Source organism: Rhamphochromis longiceps, linkage group LG1 (genome assembly GCF_057381845.1).
Source record: "Rhamphochromis longiceps isolate RC_006_pf linkage group LG1, R_longiceps_female_GT1.1, whole genome shotgun sequence".
Classification (NCBI taxonomy): domain Eukaryota; kingdom Metazoa; phylum Chordata; class Actinopteri; order Cichliformes; family Cichlidae; genus Rhamphochromis; species Rhamphochromis longiceps.
This window is the reverse complement of record NC_140557.1, coordinates 31,760,128-31,779,446: the sequence shown is the minus strand read 5'-3', so window position 1 is coordinate 31,779,446 and position 19,319 is coordinate 31,760,128. Positions and strand designations below refer to the sequence as shown.

Sequence of the window (19,319 nt, the reverse complement as noted above, 5' to 3'; positions counted from 1 at the left end):
CACAGCCTTAACTGTATTTGTTTTCATTCTGTAGTGCTGACCAATCCCGGTTCAAACTGGGAGGAGACCAACCCGCCCTTCCCAATAGACACACCTCTATGTTCAAGGAACAGCGCTTCACACACACACTGTTGTTAGCGACGTAGCCACTACGGCCAGTTTGATTTTCCACATTTCCAATTACGGCTACTTCTTAAAACTTCGCTTTTTTTCCACTGTCGGGTGAATGCACGAGTAGCGGCGTGTTGGTCGAGATCCCTTCCACTGGTGGGTCAAGTTGTTGCTGGTGGCGGTTCCCCGAGGTAAGTTAAAGTGGTGTTAGCTGGCTAGCCGGAGAGTCTGTAGTGATGAGGGGGGTTGGTTGTTGTGCTAACATAGCAATCAGTTAGCTACTAAATAACCTTGTCTAGTCTCCAAATAGTGAGCCAACGCGGATTACTTTCTGTTGCTGGTGTAGTTTAGTGTTATAGCAGAATAGTGTGGGAGTTTATTTGCGGTTGCGTTAACTTGCAGTGTCGACAAGTCAGTGGAACCAAGTCGCTGGTTAGGTTAGCAATCTAAGAGCGGCGACCATGAACTAGCTTACAGGCTAACCTGACAACATGTATTTTTGATCACAGTTTGTTCTTGCTACAACTGATTTTTATTGCTGGATCGGGGTGATGTCAAAGTAACGTAACTGACAGATAAGTAGTTTTGGCTGGGAGGAAAAAAAATCATTTTTGCAACTTCTAGCTTAACTTGCCGTTTATGCGACATTTGCATTAGCTGTGCGAAGTGTTAGCTTGTTGGCTAGCTGGTGTTCTTCTTGAGCTAACCACCTAGCATAGCCAAATTAATTACTGACCATGAAACTTAATTCAACTGCCCCAATTGTACCGGTACCCCGTACGCTACAAACTAAGCCACCGACTGTGTTGCCGCGTTATCTGATGCGATTAGGCATGGCTGTTTTCTTTTCGACGTCTTCTACCCAACGGCAAGGGTAACGTCAGGTAGCCAGTATGTTTTGCTCGTCTAATGTTTTACTTAGACTCCCGTTTACTGAGGGCTGTTAACGAAGACCCGGCTGTGACAAACTGATATGTTCCGGTTTTTTCTCTAACATTTAACTGTCAGTCTGCACGAAGCAGAGGGTAACTTGCTTTCCACATAACTTTGAAGCTAGAACTGAAGTCAACGTCAGCCATCTGACTAGCGAAAGCGGTCAGCTCACCGAAAACCGATAGCCTTACAAGCTCGGTGTTTGGGAGAGAGGGGGAGGGGATACGGCAGGGCTACAGCCAGCAAGAGAGAGACAGCGCCTACATGCCTGCAAAACGTTGACTGTCGGCGAAATTTCAAGTTTCTTTTAGTCCTACTTAATCAGTTTCGACACAATTTACTATCTGCCGTATTTGCGTAGCGCTTCGGCATAGAAATTCTGAAGCTGGATACGCTACAGACACGATCTCGGCGAATGAAGACCGTACGCTCAGTCACCGTGTTTTCCGAAATTGGTTGTGCGCGGCAGTGAGGCACAATGTCTCCTCTCCTCTTAGCAAATGCGGTGACGTTTGCTTAGGAACCGTCGATAAATTTCTTTACTGTATACTCATGGTGGGCGCTGTGCTTGCAGCTACAAGTTTAACTTGTTACGTTTTCTCAAACGTGTTTTTTCCACACCCCCGTGTATTTTTTAAGTTGTAAAATATACAAATAAAACGTAAAAATATTAACTTAAAGTCTAGTCATCGGCGGTGTTCGCATATGCTTAAAGTCTTACATGCGACGAATGCTTACAGGAGAATGAATGGCATAACCAATAGGTTTGTACCTGTGTTATAAAAAAAATATTACAGGAGAAAAAAAATGCACATAATACATGTGCATTGAACGTTATCATTATCATTTGTCTCACTGAGTCGACTCAATGACAGCTCTGGCAGCGTCACTCTGTCTTAATGTCTTTTGAAAGACGGCCCCTAGCCAGCCGCCACAGTCAGTCTGCTGAACATGATGGCATGTCTATTTACGGACAACCTTAAATAATCACTTTTGCTCATAGCTTTGTTTTTTTTCTACTACTACTTTTATGGTGGAGTGCGTTGGTATCTGCATTTGTTTTTATTATAATAACTCAGTAATAAATAAATACAGAATTATTTAAGTTAATTAAAATATGTCACTGTAATGGTTGATGAATTAATCTTATCAGTTAAATCAGGACTATTCAGCCAAAAAATGTACACAGACTATATCTGTCAAAGAAGGTGTGTTTTCACACCACTGTTAGTTCTCTCAGAAGACCACCAAATATCATTGGGTTTAACCTATCTAGCTTAAGTCCTGTAAAGCCTCTGTGTACACTGAGGAAGCACAATGAAGCAAAACAGATTGGTGTCACATTCGGAGCTTAATTATGTCAAAGGAGTGTTGTTTGGAAGCCACTGCTTAAAGCCCAGCTCTTAAGCCACTTTGCAACAATTGTCCTAATATTTGTTGCCATTACCTATCTGTGTGACACTTGTGAGAAAAGTTTTGCTTGAGTTGTGAAACTCAAATTTAATTTGACCATTGTGAATGAATGAGTACTTACTGTTGTTGTCACTGTTAAAACAATGCAGGCCAGTTTATTATCTATTTAATCACATGCAGTGGTATGTTAGACCGCTTTGGAGATCACTGTCTAAATCAATCAGCTAGCCAGAGAGAAAAATGCTAATCAGCATGTTGCAGTTTCCATTTGTAAGTTGCATTTTATATATATATATATATATATATATATATATATATATATATATATATATATATATACACACACATATATATATACACATATATATATATATATATATATATATATATATATATATATATATATATATATATATATATATATATATATATATATATGTATATATGTGTGTGTGTGTGTGTATATATATATATATGTGTGTGTGTGTGTGTGTGTATATATATATATATGTGTGTGTGTGTGTGTGTGTATATATATATATATGTGTGTGTGTGTGTGTGTGTATATATATATATATGTGTGTGTGTGTGTGTGTGTGTATATATATATATGTGTGTATATATATATATACACACACACACAAATAAAATGTGGGTGTGTTTAAAAAAAAAAAAAAATTGGCAAATGCTAACAGCTTGTAAATTGTCCATTGTTGTTTACCCCCCTCTAGCCCTTTTGACTATGTGTATATAATGAAGAGGCGTGTGGAGGACCAGGAACCAATACTTGCGCCTCAGCAGCAGCTATTACGCCGACCTCAAATACAAGGAATTACAGAAAACTTCCAGCACCGGGCCCTTGCCCCGGCCCCTACTGTAATAGAGGCACCTGCAGACAAGATGCAGCCATCGACCAGCATCCAGTACTCTCTTCCCCAGGGCTACCAGGTATGATAAATCTGCACAGATACCTGAAGAAGTGTTTATATTATATATATTAGGGCTGCTCGATTATGGCAAAAATTATAATCACGATTATTTTCACTGAAATTGAGATCTCGATTATTTGACGATATTTATTTAACAATAACAATGTATTGAATAATGACTTTAAAGATTGTCAAAAAATAATATAAAATAGTGTGCAAATACTGATAACAGTGCAAATGTTTGCAATATAAAAAATAAATGAAAAATGTAAACATCTATGTTTAGTGAACTTTGCAGTGTTGCTCTGTGGTGCAGCTACGACACTGTAGCAAAGTTTACACACTATGTCTACTTGATCCACGTCTGACTCCGCCAACCCATAATGTTTCCACACCACTGAAGTTTTTTTTTACCTCTCTTTTCAACCAACAGCAGTCACTCTCCTCTCCAAATAACTTCTGCTTAGCTTTCGGAGCTTCCCTCGGGTCCTCTTAATTGTTGTGACACGTGTTCGAAATGCAGAGAGGTGCACTCGATTTGCCACACGGAGCAGCGCGATAGTAAAGCACGAGGGAGGTGCTAATAATCGACTCAGTCATTTATAATGATCGTTGAAAGCCCAGATCGTAATCGTGATTAAAATTCGATTAATTGAGCAGCCCTATTATATATATTATATTATTTAACAATGTGTTTAAGAAGTAGGTGTCATTTTGATTTGATTTTCTTTACCTTTATTTTGCAAGAATGTAATCTGTAATATTTACAATACTGCTAGTGACATGGTTAATCTTGTCTAAATGTCTATATTATATAAAATATCTATTTGTTCCTCAAAGGTTTCTGCAATGCCTCAGAGCACAAGTGGACATGGGCATGGACACAACAATACAGCACCACACGTTGGTCCTCACTCACACGCTCTAGCAGTGCCGTCACAGGGCCCTGCAGTGGTCCAAGGTCATGTTCATCCACCTGCACCCATGCCTTCAGCCACAGGACAGCAGCAATTTCAGCGGCTGAAGGTATCTGTACATCACCACATATATGAAAACATGAGGACCAGAATAAACCAAAACAGCTGTTCATCCCAAGTGCACAAAGGCAAAAAGCGAATGCCTTTAAAATTACATTGTGTCTGCATGCTGAAAGGACAGAGTGAGGAGTATGTTTTGTAGAGCAGCAACAAGCATCATCTTTCTACACAGGAGGCATTCAGATACATACACATTGTTCACCCTTCGTTAGAGGTGAACAAAGTCCAATAGACAACGGCTAAAAAGGGAAATAGTCTTGAAGCTGGCGTGCTTGTTATATATATCTTTTCATCAACATCCTAAACCTTTTCTACTTATCAACTTATATGGTTGGGCGATTAGTCGGATTTTAATGCCAAATTAATTACCGCTGTGGCTTCCAGCAGTTTAAAAGAAATCAGATGAAACAATTACTTTTAACATTCATTTTTGCTACATGGACATCTTTTCTCTCTCTCCCTCTCCCTTATAATCAAGTGCACCACTTCCCTTTTCACCAGTGAGCATTTTTCCCCCCTCTCTAAAAGCTCAAAGTCCCTGGTTAATACAGCAAGATGAGAGATTATAGACATGGAGCTAAAAATTCACAATATTTTTGAAGGTTGACGCTGTTAAAGGATTATTAAAAATTGCCTGCAGCGACCTTTGTCTCTACGCCTTTGAAGTCATATACCTAGACCACATTGGGTGATGCACAGCAGGTAACACATCTGCACAGTTGAGTCAATATTGAGTCTTCTGTTCGGGTCTTCTGGGACACATAAGTCTTTTGCCACCTTGTTATCATATATCCCAGTGTATTTTTCGGTCCAGTGAAAATCAGCTGTTGCAGAAAACAAAGCCTAGTCAGGGCACTTCTTTTCAATTGATTTTTGTTTTTCAATGGAATTATATTTAAAGTTAATGTTTAGTTAATTTAGTCAATCATTAAGTTTTTGGTATAGTTGAGCAGCTTTATATGATTTTGCCATTTTAGAATAGAGTAGCCCTTATATTTTCATTGTACCTGTACAATAGGGCTGCCACAAATGATTATTTTGATAGTCAACTAGTCACCGATTATTTTTGCAATTACTTTAATCTCAGCCAAACCGATTTACTCAGGAACAAATAAAATACTAAAAAAAAAGCCAAACAATAACATTTTAAGTTATCTAAGTGACTTATATATCATGTTTAACCTGAGTAGCAAAAGACGGCGGTAGGTTTGAAAACAATTTTTCGGGAGTCCGGTGTTCTCACCGGTTCTAGTGAGCCTTGTCTCCGGCTAGCTATCGAGCTGGTGGGTAACAGATGTCTCGTCGGAGTGCTTTTGAAAATATGTGGCGTCCTGATAAACTGAGCAGATATTTGAGGTTTACAAAGCTACATTCTCGCCTGAAAATATGTTAAACGTTTATTTTGTGACCCAGAAAGAATAATAAGAGTAATATTAAAACTAACTAGCTGCCGCCATTTTTGGAAACTGAGCTGGGCCACGCTATGAATTCTGGGACACAGCTTCTTCTTCTTCGGGGTTTAACGGCAGCTGGCATCCTTGTACATGCAGTGCTGCCATCTTCTGTTTAAATCCGTTATTACACTCTTAAATCCTACTACTCATTCCTGCGTCTTTTGGGATCTTACAAAGCTTCAAACGACGCGTCGACTATTAAATCAGTTGTCGACGATTTTGATAGTCGACTAATCGTGGCAGCCCTACTGTACAATAAATAATGGGTGCTCCAATGCCAACTGTGCAGGATAAAAAAATATACATAGCAACGATATCAGGAATGAATAGCAAACAGAAGAGTCAAACTAGAGGAATATGTACAAAACAATAGAAGGGCACACAATGGAGAGCATAGTGACTGGAGGTAGTGCAAAGAAAAGACTCGATCTGAATAGGGTCCATATGTGAGTGGCCTGAGTGTTGACGGTTACTCAGACCATGTCTCAGATTGGTGAGGCGGGGGCCTGTTAGTGGGTCTGGAGGTGTGGGACCTGATTGTCCTGAGGCACCGACCACTGGGCAGAGGGTGAAACGGGTGGTGGGCGGGGTCCAAGGGGGTCACCTGTGATGGCCCTGGTTTTTCTGAGACAGGAGGCTCAGAAAGGTGGCATAGGGTGTTAATTACCCTCTCCACAGCCTTACTGTTCTCAGTAGTGGCCCATGCGTACAAAACACCCAGGCAGTAGGAGAGCACGCTCTCCACTGAGGAGCGGTAGAAGGCCAGCAGCCGTTTCTGGTCCAGATTATTCATCCTCAGGACAGCCGCTGTTGGGCCTTCTTTACCCAGGCGTTGGTGTTGTGGGTCCTGATGAGATCATTGGAGATGTGGGTGCCCAGAAACCTGAAGGTGGAGACAGATTCCACCCATTTTCCATTTATAATAACAGAGGAATGTCCGTGCCTCCTGAAGTCCATTATGAGCTCTTTTGTTTTAAAGATGTTCAGCTTCAGGTTGTTTTCTGAGCACCAGCGGGACAAGTTCTCTGCCTTTGCCCTGTCTTGCCATTTTGGTGGTGATCATCTGACAATCTTCTCCATTCTCTTTTTGTAGGTTGAAGATGCCTTGTCTTATTTGGATCAAGTAAAACTGCAGTTTGGGAATCAACCTCAAGTTTATAATGACTTCCTTGATATCATGAAAGAGTTCAAGTCGCAGAGGTGAGTTTTTGTTTTATTGCCAGTTTTTCTTAACATCTGATAAGAAAAACTGGTATTTTACCATGACACCTAAGTGATCTCTATGAACCCAAATAACAGTGTTTCAGAAACTAAAGTACCAAAACTTGTTCTGTTACTACAGCATTGACACTCCTGGAGTCATCAACCGTGTGTCTCAGCTTTTCAAGGGCCACCCAGACCTCATCATGGGTTTCAATACTTTCTTGCCACCTGGATACAAGATTGAAGTTCAAACCAACGATCTAGTCAATGTGACCACGCCAAATCAGATCCACTACATCACACCACACGGTGTTTCTGTTCAGAACATCCCTTCAAGTGGAGCACCCAGCCAGCCTGCCCCCAGCCACCACCAGCACCAGAGTCTGCCACAGGCTGGCTCACTCACTACTACCACCCAACCACTTATCCCTGCCCAGCCTGCTCCAAATAAAACCAGCAAGGTAGATAACGATGTTCTTTATTTGTTTACATCTAGTATGACAGATGCATTAAATGACCTTTTTCACTTGTTGTTCTTCTAAACAGCCAATTCAGTCTCCAGCCCATACACCCACCAGCCAACCCAATCCATCTATCCCATCTTACGCCTCGCCCCGCTCTCCTTCAGTTCAGTCCCACACTCCTGTCAGCAGCACACCATCCAGTGGGCCACCTATCCAAAACAACCAACCCGTGGAGTTCAACCATGCTATAAATTATGTCAACAAGATCAAAAATCGCTTCCAAGGTCAGCCAGACATCTACAAAGCTTTCCTGGAAATCCTGCACACATACCAGGCAAGGAAATATACACAGCATTAAACTGTTATTAAGATATTATAAGATATATGCAGCTGCAAAAATAAACGTGAAAGTAAATTTTAATTATATCATATCTTGTATATTTATAAAAATATATATTTTTAGAAGGAACAGCGAAATGCTAAAGAAGCTGGAGGAAACTACACCCCAGCACTGACTGAACAGGAGGTTTACACTCAAGTTGCAAGACTTTTCAAGAACCAAGAGGACCTGCTCTCAGAGTTCGGGCAGTTCCTGCCTGATGCCAACAGCTCAGTGGTGAGTCTCCAGACATCACGGTCAATTATTTTATTAAACGTCCCTGCAAATATACGTGGTATGACTAGGAGTTACTGGATCCTTGTAACTGTCTGTCTTTTGATCTTTTCCTTAAAACCACTTGTTTGCATTGGATATGAAATTGATTTACAGATGGGTGCCAAGTTAAAAGAGAAACCAGCATAAAGTATTGTAGTATTGTGTTGGGCCACCACGTGTTGGCAGATCAGCTTTGGTGCACCTTGGTGTGGATTCTCCAGGTCTTTAAAGATCTGGACGGTGCATCCGTGCTTCCAAAAATATTCCCGAATACTGTTTCGAGCGTAGGGAATTCACTAAGCTCAGGTCTAGGTTGTTGCAAGGTTTTGTTCTGTCCTTCATAAGATTTCTCACAGTGCAGATAGTGTTTTATTCTGAAAACTCATTAGCTGTTATATGCTATTCTTGCGTTTGGCTTCCTGCTTTCAGGAGGCACATTTCTGACAGAAAGCTGCTGAGGGACTTATGAGCTCTTAGTAACTACAATCAGCTTCAACTCCACAGAACTGCTTTTTAGTATGTTTACAGTTTTCTTTTGTTTTTACAGTGTTTGTGCAAAACAAGCAGAAGAGAGTTGGTTTGAGGAGCTGGTGCTAAAGGGCTTGAGTCACACAATAGGTGCACAGAGGCCCAGTGTATGATGCATTATTTTTAGCTCAGAATCACACATCACTACTCCGGTAGAACTGAAGCATAAAAATAGAGCTTGGAAGGAAAAGCACTGGTTCACTTAATCGAATCAATGGTATTTACACAGGGCTTGCAAAATCGCTAGCCCGATGTCCCGGAGCTAGCGATATCTCCAGTCGGGCGACCAAAATCTATCTCAGCCCTGCCCCGCTATATGATAACCCAACGGGCGGGGCTGAGATAGATTTTGGTCGCCCGACCGGAGATATCGCTAGCTCCGGGATCGGGCTAGCGATTTTGCGAGCCCTGTTACATAATTCTCTTTGCATACTGTTAATTTTGTTGTCTTGCTTTGTTGAGATCATGTGTATTGCCCTTTTTTTTTTAGCTACTGAGCAAAGCAACACCAGACAGGGCAGAGTCGGTCCGTAATGATCATGGTGGCACAGTAAAGAGACACTTCCTGAACAACAAACAGAGACTGAGCCAGAACGGCCTTCCAATCAGGAGACCCTCAGGCGTGGGTACCACACCACCTGTCAAGGTATGTAACCATCTACTCTCTGACTCTGCATATATTCAGCTGTTTGTACTTTAAACCAGAAAGGTAATATTTCATATATTTTGTATGCATTACATGTAGGGGGAAACAGGCCTTTTTTGTTTCAATCAGTGAAAGCCTACAATTAAGAAGTATGGACAATACATTGACTCCAGATATCAGCCCCCAGACAGTTTTGACAAAAGCAAAACATCTGTAATTTCATAAAAAGAGGATTTACTACAGAACATGTTTATTAGATTGTGTTAGTAGTACAACCCAAGTTCATCAGACAAACTGGCAATTAGGGTTAGTAAAATCTACCCAAGACTCAGAGATATGAGGGCCTCCAACAGTCAACATCTCTTTACACCATTGCAGAAGAAACCTAAAATAACAGGGAACGTCATGAGTGATGTGAGCAAACACAGCACCAGCACTGAAACGATGTTCTTCGAGAAGGTCAGTATTGTCATTTTGAGTGTTTGTATAAAGACTTGCACTGATCTGTGATGAAAATAAGGCTACGTCCACACGTACACGGGTATTTTTGAAAACTGAGATTTTTCGTTTTAAAAAATAATCCCGTCCACACGTAAAGGCAGAAATGAAGGAAAACGCTGCTAGGAACATGCCAAAGCAACAGGTGGCGATATATTCCTAACCATGTAGAAATGTTGACCAATCAGAAGTCTAGAAGCCTCGGTGGGAAATGGTAAACAAAGATGGGGCATAGAAGCAGAACCCAGTCCTATGTGTGGAGGGACAGTAACGGTGTGTGTATATGTAAGCATTTAAACACTGCAGAGAGTACAAGTAATAGTATTGTAGAAATTCATTTCACCGAAACAATAACGTGGCGCAAAGTGTGACGTCACAAAAGGCGCACACCTTTGACGCTGCGTTTTCTCCGTTTTTCTCGTCCACACGTAAACGCAAAAACTGAGTTTTCGAAAATATCCACCCTGGCAGGCGTTTTTAGAAATCTCCGTTTTCAGTGACCGAAAACGCAGTTTACGTGTGGACGAAAGGTGCAAACGCATAGAAAAATCTGCGTTTTCAAAAATACCCGGGTACGTGTGGACATAGCCTAAATCTCATTTTGCTTTATTTGTCATGGCTGCAAACACTTTAACAGGTAAAGAAGGCTCTTCGAAGCTCTGAGGCATATGACAACTTCCTACGCTGCTTGCACATCTTCAACCAGGAAGTCATTTCACGCACTGAGCTGGTCCAGTTAGTTATCCCATTTCTTGGGTGAGTTTAAACATACAGTTTTTAGGTACTGAATGGGGCATACCTGTAGTCCAATTTTGCAACTGACTGGTTCAGTACGTAATTCTTGAGTTTTTATCTTCTTCTTCTTCTTCTTGCCAATAAGTCAGATTTGAGTTGAAATCAAACAGTTTTGATACATAACATTACATAATGAAACTTTAATCACCCAAATGTAAACCAGTAAACCACCTGCATTTGTTTGAAATATGTTGCTAACATTTAAACCCTAACCGCACCAATAACTCTGTATTTCACATATGTTGTGCCATGACTGACAGAAAATTCCCCGAGCTTTTTACATGGTTTAAAAACTTCTTGGGCTACCGAGAGTCCAGTCACGGAGAGTCGAGCCATGCAGAGAGTTTACCCAAGGAGCGTGCCACAGAGGGTATCGCCATGGAAATCGACTACTCTTCCTGCAAGAAGCTGGGGTCCAGCTATAGAGCGCTGCCAAAGAGTTTCCAGCAGCCCAAATGCACAGGAAGAACACCGCTGTGCAGAGAGGTGAGTCGTTAAAGGAATTCGGTTTAATAAAGGTATTTGTCTTACAGTGTACATTTTATCCTTTGTCCTCGGGCCACCAGGTACAACAACAAATGTATTTGGCCCACACAGGGTGCTCTGGAGCAGAAACTGATGTAAAGTTCAGATGGTACCTGTAGTTAAATATGGCTTGAGCAGACAGCAGATGCCAGCAATCTTGTTCTTAGTCGATCAGTGAGTTGGTGGAAGTGTTAGCGATCATTGAACTGTTTGGCTACATTTAATGTTACCTTATTATGTTTAAGTGTCTAGATAATAAGTTAGGATATGATCTGCTTACTGAAAAACATATTTTTAATTTTATAAACTACATGAACTGTTTTTGGCTGTAACTAGCCATTTAAATTTAGATAATGAGTGATTTCTTTGATCAACTGATGTTATTGAACCCAGTGTTTCACCACACAATCAAGACATTTTTAACTACATTAAATTTCATGCATTTTTATTTTACTACTACATAAATATGAAATGCATCTCATATTTAGAGTCACAATAATGTGTTTTCACTGCATGGTGTAACATCCTGTTGCAGGTTTTGAATGACACATGGGTGTCATTTCCTTCATGGTCTGAGGACTCCACATTTGTGAGCTCCAAGAAGACACAATATGAGGAACACATTTACAGATGTGAAGATGAGCGCTTTGAGGTAAAACATACTCAGTCCACCCACGCTCCAAATGAAAATAAGACCCTTGGATGTAGAAGAGGTTAAGAAGATGGAATAATGGAGGTTCTTTTACATAATATGTATCTTTTACATAAATGTCTGTGTGATGCGATTTGCTCAGGAGTCAAAAAAACACAGGAAAAGATCTCACACCACATGAACTGTCCAGGTGCCCATTTCAAAATCTGGTTCTGTTGAAATTATTCATTTGAATGTGATTGTTCCTTTTGTAGCTGGATATTGTGTTGGAGACCAACCTTGCCACAATCCGAGCCCTCGAGACAGTGCAGCGACGGCTCTCTCGTATGTCAGCAGAAGAGCAGCTACGCTTCAAGCTGGACAACACAATGGGTGGCTCCTCAGAGGTCATTCACCGCAAAGCCATCCAGCGGATATATGGGGACAAAGCTCAAGACATCATTGAAGGACTCAAGAAGAACCCTGCTGTGTCCGTCCCCATAGTTCTAAAAAGGTAACAGTTAGATTTTAGTGTGTCCTCCTCAGCTCACACCTTTACAGTTTTATAACATCTGTTTCTTCTGTTTTCAGATTAAAAATAAAGGATGAGGAGTGGAGAGAAGCCCAAAGGGGCTTCAACAAAATCTGGCGGGAGCAGAATGAAAAGTATTACCTGAAGTCACTTGACCATCAAGGCATTAACTTCAAGCAGAATGACACCAAAGTATTACGCTCAAAGACCATGCTCAATGAAATTGAGATGTTATATGATGAAGTAAGTAAATTGTTTTTAAACAATATTATTATTTGTTATTTGACATTTATAAATGCAGAATAAATCTAGACTGATTCTAAGTTTATGGCCGCAGTTATCCTTGAATCAAACAATAATGCTCCACTTTGTTATATATTATGATTCTCTAATTGTAAATAAAAATCAACAGGTAAATGGTTTTAATGTATTTTGCTAAACTGTAAATTTCGTAAAACATTACAGTCTAAAATGCTCCTGTATTTGTCCTGTAGCGCCAGGAGCGGGCATCAGAGGAGTCTGCTACACCGCCACCAAATGGCCCACACATGACTCTGACCTACGACGACAGCCAGATCCTCGAGGATGCTGCTTCCCTCATCATTCACCACGTCAAAAGACAGGTCGGCATCCAGAAAGAAGACAAGTGCAAGATCAAACAGATAGTCCACCACTTCATCCCCGACCTGCTGTTTGCACAGCGAGGTGAGCTCTCTGATGTGGAGGAGGAGGAAGAAGAGGACGAAGACACGGAGATGGATCAAGATGACAGCAAGAAACACAATGGCCTGCCAGGCAGAAGCCCAACCAAGTCCAAGCTCCTGTTCAGCAACACGGCAGCTCAGAAGCTCCGGGGAACTGACGATGCCTACAACTTGTTCTACGTGAACAACTACTGGTATGTCTTCCTTCGTCTTCACTACATCCTCTGTTCTCGTTTGCTACGAATTTACGGGCAAGCTGAGAAGCAGATCGAAGAGGATGCTCGTGAACGAGAGTGGGAAAGAGAAGTGTTGGGGTTCAAAAGGGAGAAAAACGAAAATCCAGCCATCCAGCTGAAGATGAAGGAGCCAAGTAAGTGAGAAACTGACTTTTTTAACTGTTACGTTTTGCTATGAACCCTCTCAGTCATGGTGCGTCATACTCCTCAATTCCTCCATGTATTACTCACTGTGTGTGTGTTTTCTGTCTGCAGTGGATGTTGATGTGGAGGACTACTACTCAGTATTTTTGGAAATGGTTCGCAATCTTTTGGATGGAAACATGGAGCCGGCTCAGTATGAGGACTCCCTGAGGGAGATGTTTACGGTCCATGCCTACGTTGCCTTCACCATGGATAAACTCATCCAAAGCATTGTCCGGCAGGTCAGCACATTTTAAGATTTTCTCATTTTATTTCATCTATTTGTTTACCAATTTGTTTATTTGCTCGTCTTCAAGGTAAAAAATACATTTTTAACCTTAGAGTGGCATCGCGAGCTGTAGGCTCGTTCTTAAATTTGGAGAAGAAAAAGGGGGAAAATAAAATAGACATGCTCCTCACGTCAAAACTCAGTAATGCCTCTAGTCGATGATCAAATGTACGCATCTATAGTCACTGAAGGTGCTGCTGTTTTGATTCTACATGCTGATGTGGACACACCCGTTGCATACTAACCTACTCTTACAGCTCCAGCACCTTGTCACTGATGATGTGTCTGTGCGTGTGACGGACCTGTATCTGAGCGAGAGTTCCAATAAAGCCACGGGGGGCACACTGCCCACACAGGCATCGAGGGCCACCGCAGAGGGGGGATACCAGCGCAAAGCAGAACAGCTTATGCCGGATGAGAACTGCTTCAAGGTACAACACAGCACGGAAATGAATAATTATATTTTAAAACAGGCTGACTTTATTTTGTTTTTCTCCCTCAGTATTTTTTTCTAATTCTGTGTGTGTTGTCTGGTTTTATCCAGATGATATTTGTGAAGAACCAAGCCTCTGTCAGTCTGGCAGTAGAGCTCCTGGATACAGAAGAGGAAAACTCTGATGAGCCTGCAGAGGCAGAAGTAAGACTCACAAAATGCATTTCATGTGCACAGCAGTTTATTAAGTAGACATGTAGTATATGTGATGCTGGGGTGGCATTGCTTCGTGTATCTCTTAATATGTTTTGCCCTTCAAGAATTTTTAGTATAGCACTAGTTATCAGGTAATAGTTTGATATTACAATTTAATAAATAGTCAAGCACTAGTCATCTTGGTTTTAAACTTTTTAATCATATTCCTGTATTATAAATTCCTTGTACTTGGTGGTTTACATACACATGTACCTCTGCAAACTAGTGTTGGCTATTAATTTGTGCACCTATGATTTTAAACCCTCCGACACTCTGAGGAGTGTCACATGGTCCAGAATTAAAGGCTATAACCTCCAACCTGCTTTCATACAGAACCTAAATGTATGTCTTTGTTATTTACATGGTTGGTTGCTGTTCTGCTCTGTCCTCCACAGAAGTGGTCAGACTACGTAGGCAGGTACCTGAACTCAGATTCCTCATCCCCAGAGCTGCGTGAGCATCTGGCCCAAAAGCCCGTGTTCCTCCCCAGGTGAGGCTCCAGCCATGTCTCCCTCTTGTCTGCACACTTTAAGCTTCTGTCCCGAGGCGAGGCTCTAGTCAGCTGAGCAGCCACTCAACTGTTGCCGAGCCAAACCAGCTGCCAAACACAAGTCATTTTTGTCAAGATAGAAACAGAGGCACCTCAGCACAAGCCTGACTTTGAAAGCTAATTGAGAAAAAAAAAAAGAAAAGAGGAAACTGTGTGGATGTGAGCGTGCTGCCTGTTTTTTGTAAGAGGAAGTTTGAGGAGTTACTAGTTGTGCTCGCGGTGCCTGAATGTCCGCCTGCTAAGAATCTCACTGGCCGTAAATTTAACTTCTTCAGTTTGTTTTGTGACCTCTGCCTCACATGGAAGCACTTTACACGATCATCTTTTTTCTTTCTTTTTTTTAAAGTGAATTTATTTATTTATTGATTCCTTTTAATGGGAATTTTATTTATAGTAAGTAAAGTTTTTATAGATGGTTTTTGGCTTGATTGTGGGTTTTGAACTTTTCTCCCCTTAGAGTGCTAAAAGAAGAAGAATCATTAGTTCGATTATTCACATTGTATTGAACTGAAGTGATGAATGATTATGTGACGCACGAATAGAAGTCGATAAATGCAAAAGCTTAAGGCAAAACAAGGATTTGTTCCCTTTTTATTTTCCTACGATGTTTTGACAAAAACAGATTGAGAGAAACTTTTGTTAAAAGAAGAGAAGGGACGTCATGGTTTCCTTATCATGCCCTTTGTGATTGTATTCAGATCAAAGGTCCTGTATGTGACTTAATCACTGTTTGAAACTGTAAATGTTCAAATGTTCACTTGTTCACAACTGTTATACCCAGTGTTATGTTTGTAACAATTTTCAGGGGAAGCAGTGCACTCACGTTACAACTTTTTGTTGTCAGTGAGATTTTTTTTTTTTTTTTCCTGGTTTGAAAGAGATTAGTGATCTTAGGTTTTCTGTTTGGTTTTTTTTGTTTGTTTTTTAACTCTGGTTAAGCACATTATCTGCAGCACTTGTACAGAGGAGTAGGGTTTGTAAATAAAATGATTGTCTAAATTGTATGCTCATATGTTGGTGTATTTCTTTCCTGACACCTCAGAGCTGTGCATGAAGGCGTGAAGGCTGAGTGTTGCACATGAACATCTTTTGAAGCATCTTTTTTTGGTGTTTTTTGTGTTTTTGGTTTTGTTTTCGTCTCGTTACTTTGAGATGGCTGTCCATTACCATATACGTATCAAACAACTTCTTAAAAAGGCAAAAAAAAAAAAGCTCTTGAGTTTTCTCTTTTTTAACCCATTGCATAAATCTGACTATGATTTCCTCAGTGGGCTCACCCACATCATGTCTTCTTTTTTCTTTCATCAAATCTATGAGAGATCAGCAGCACAAGAGATTTAAATAATAATAATAATAGTAATAATTGGCCTTTCCTCACTCAAAAAAGAAAAAATCAATTTTCACTTCTGTTGGGTCTTCATCTCATTTTCATGACACTCTGGTCAAAGACATTGAAATACCCTCTGCTCATATTTTTTGGATTTGGTATCTGGTCAGGCAGCAGTTTCCTTTTTTAGTGTTTGTGATGTGACCGTTTTTACTTGAAATTGGCCTCACTGTCATGTCTTTTAAGTGGAGCCCTGAATGCAAAAAATGCTTCATGGTTTCAGTCTTCGCTCACCTTTACCCTCTGTGGTAAGTACACATTTAAACCTTTCATTCAGGTGGGGTGAATAATTGCATTTTTTTTAAAAAGAAAAGAAAAGAAAATTGCCTGCACAAAATCGGGATGAATCCAATTGTTTGCCAAGCATAAGATTTGGAAAAATGTGGCTGTGCAATGGAAGTGCACTGTACAGAGAAATGACCGCTGCCTCTGCTGCTCTTATAGATCCACATTTCCCACGAATGATTTGACTCCCTAACTAATTATCGCTGGTTCTTGGTGAGTTGGATTGCATGGGTTTAAAAAAACTACAATTCTTTTAAAGGGACAGTCCTCTCAAATTTGGAAATACTGTTCTTAAATTTGTGTACGTGTATCGTCTCTGACCTTACATCTTAGGCTTTAAAATTGACCAGTAAGTACTGTCAAGCACAAAATCGTACCATAAAACTTTCTCAAGTGAAATTGGATATTTCCTTTTGTTTTAAAAACAAAAAAAGAAAAAAAAGTGATGTATTCTTCTGATGTGTGGTGTAATCAAGAAATTTTCTGTAGCGTCGGTCAGTATTATTCATGGCTCTCGATCTTTTTTGGCCTTTAGGAATTTGAGACGGATAAGGAAGTGCCAGAGAGGTTGGGAGCAGCTGCAACAGGAGAGAATGACCAAAGGCTCCTCGGACAAGTCGCAGGACGGCAGCAGCGAGCTGAAGATGGAGTGCATGTTCAAGCTGAACTCCTACAAGATGGTTTATGTCTGCAAGTCAGAAGATTACATGTACAGGCACACAGCGCTCACACGGGCTCATCAGGTAAGGACGAAAATTAAGAGGCATGTGTTTGCCATGTTGTTTTAGTCTTGTCCAATAAGCTTCAGTGTTAGAATTGTATGGTAAGTAATCATAAAACAACCACAAGTATTTAAATTTGCCTGTGTGGTCATGCAGCAGTTTTTTGTGATGGCTAGAAGTACAAAGATATTTTTCATTTATTTTATTTGTTTTAATTTAGATCAGTCTTATAAAGCGTATGTGGAGTACTATGATGTACTCCACATTTTTCTCATACAGGATAACGTTCACTTGATTTGTATCCAATTGTCGATGGATGAGAATAATATGAAAATAATAATTTTTATAGTCTTTTGAGACATAGCTGTTTCCCCCAGACTTTACTTGGGCAAGACGCCCAAGTACATTTGGCAAATTTCTCTCTTTTTTGTCTTTCTTGTTTTTTTTTCTTTCCCCCCTATATCGCTGACAGAACATCCGCAATCGGTTTTGGCTATAGGACAGCCCTTGCAGTTCATGTACACACAGTTTGTGACGTTCCTTTGTGCCGTGTTCCTGTTATCTCTTTCAGTCCCACCAGCTTGTGAACACACGCCTGCACAGACGCTTTCATGCCTGGCTGGATACTTGGGCCAAGGAGCACGTGACCAGTGACATGGCCGCTGAAAGCCGCAAGTGGTTCATGGGAGATGGACAAGAAGGCCTGTTGGCCTGCACCACGACTTGCAGCCCTGAGGTGCTCCATTATCTCAACATTAACAAGTACCGGGTGAAGTACAAAACACCGTAATACTTGTGTCTCAGCAAACTGGCTGTTAACGTGTCCACACAACAAGCTGCCAAGGATGAATTCTCAGAGCTGCCGTTACTGGATTCAGTTGCCAAACTTTTTGTGAGGGTTTTTCAATCCATGATCCAAACCGGATCTAAGTTTTCCTTTTTTCTTTTTCTTTTTTTTTTCTTTTTTTTGCACCTGTTGCAGGAATTTGTCTGTAAAGCGTATGCTGCAAACTCTGCAGCAGATGTAATATGGAACTTTTTTTTTTCAAAATTTGCTGTCAGTATATTTGAGTGGGTGGCAGCAATTTATAATGTTAAAGGCAAATTTTTACATGAAATGACTATACAGAGGAAAAACACTCAGAGCATCTGTTTTCATGGTGCAATTCAGTGTAAAGGTTTTCCTAACTAAAACTCAGCAGCTTAACAGTGAAAAGTGTTTGATAAGGAGCAACTTATCATTTTACAGAAGATAAAAACAAAACGACCTCAGCTTCTGTCTTTAGGTAGCAAAAACAAGTTCAAGTTACCTCTGTTAAAGTGTGTGGACGTGGAACTTAATATGGGTTCCTGCTGTAAACTTGTGTAGCCTGTGAATGTTCTCCCTTTTGGTGGTAAAGGTGCAATGGTGCACTCTATATATTAAAAAAAACATCTATAGTGATTGCTGGGTAGATGCTCGGCATTAGTTCCAGCATTGTGTATCGAGTACAATAACTTATGACTGCCCAAACACTTTGTGTAAATATGTTTATAAAAGTAGTTTTTTGGGTTTTTTGTTTGTTTGTTTGTTTTAAACAGATGTCACTGAGGTGTAGCGTACATCAGAGCGCACAGTAATCAGTCTTTAGCTGGAAATTGAATAAAATTTTTATTAAGAAATACAAAATTTTACCTATTTTTTTTTTTTTTTTTTTTTTTTTTTTAAACCAAAGGCTCATGTTCTGCTGAACATGTGATCCCTGAAGTCTTTGTTTCTACATGATTGGATCAGTTCTGTGTATTTCTACCTTTTAGTCTTCAGACATCACTCGTGGTTTTAAGATGATTGAATGTAGCTGAGCAACAATTTGTCCTTTTTTTTTTTTTTTATATATATATATAATTTTTTTTAAGTTCAGTATGTATGTATATGTATATA

The 19,319-nt window shown here is 40.3% G+C and overlaps 1 protein-coding gene across 1 annotated transcript; it reads left to right on the top strand.

Moving 5' to 3' along the window:
• Positions 1–106: 106 nt before the first annotated feature.
• LOC146679020 (paired amphipathic helix protein Sin3a-like) lies at positions 107–19,101 on the top strand. The gene is made up of 21 exons (XM_085406481.1): positions 107–302; positions 3,189–3,405; positions 4,227–4,412; positions 6,971–7,077; positions 7,220–7,541; positions 7,627–7,878; positions 8,008–8,160; positions 9,218–9,373; positions 9,752–9,832; positions 10,509–10,627; positions 10,927–11,152; positions 11,727–11,843; positions 12,098–12,336; positions 12,414–12,597; positions 12,849–13,428; positions 13,550–13,719; positions 14,024–14,197; positions 14,311–14,403; positions 14,850–14,944; positions 17,212–17,419; positions 17,970–19,101. Exons 2-21 carry the CDS (start codon positions 3,211–3,213, stop codon positions 18,186–18,188), a joined length of 3,876 nt encoding a protein of 1,291 aa, XP_085262607.1. The 5' UTR covers positions 107–302; positions 3,189–3,210; the 3' UTR covers positions 18,189–19,101.
• Positions 19,102–19,319: the final 218 nt, after the last annotated feature.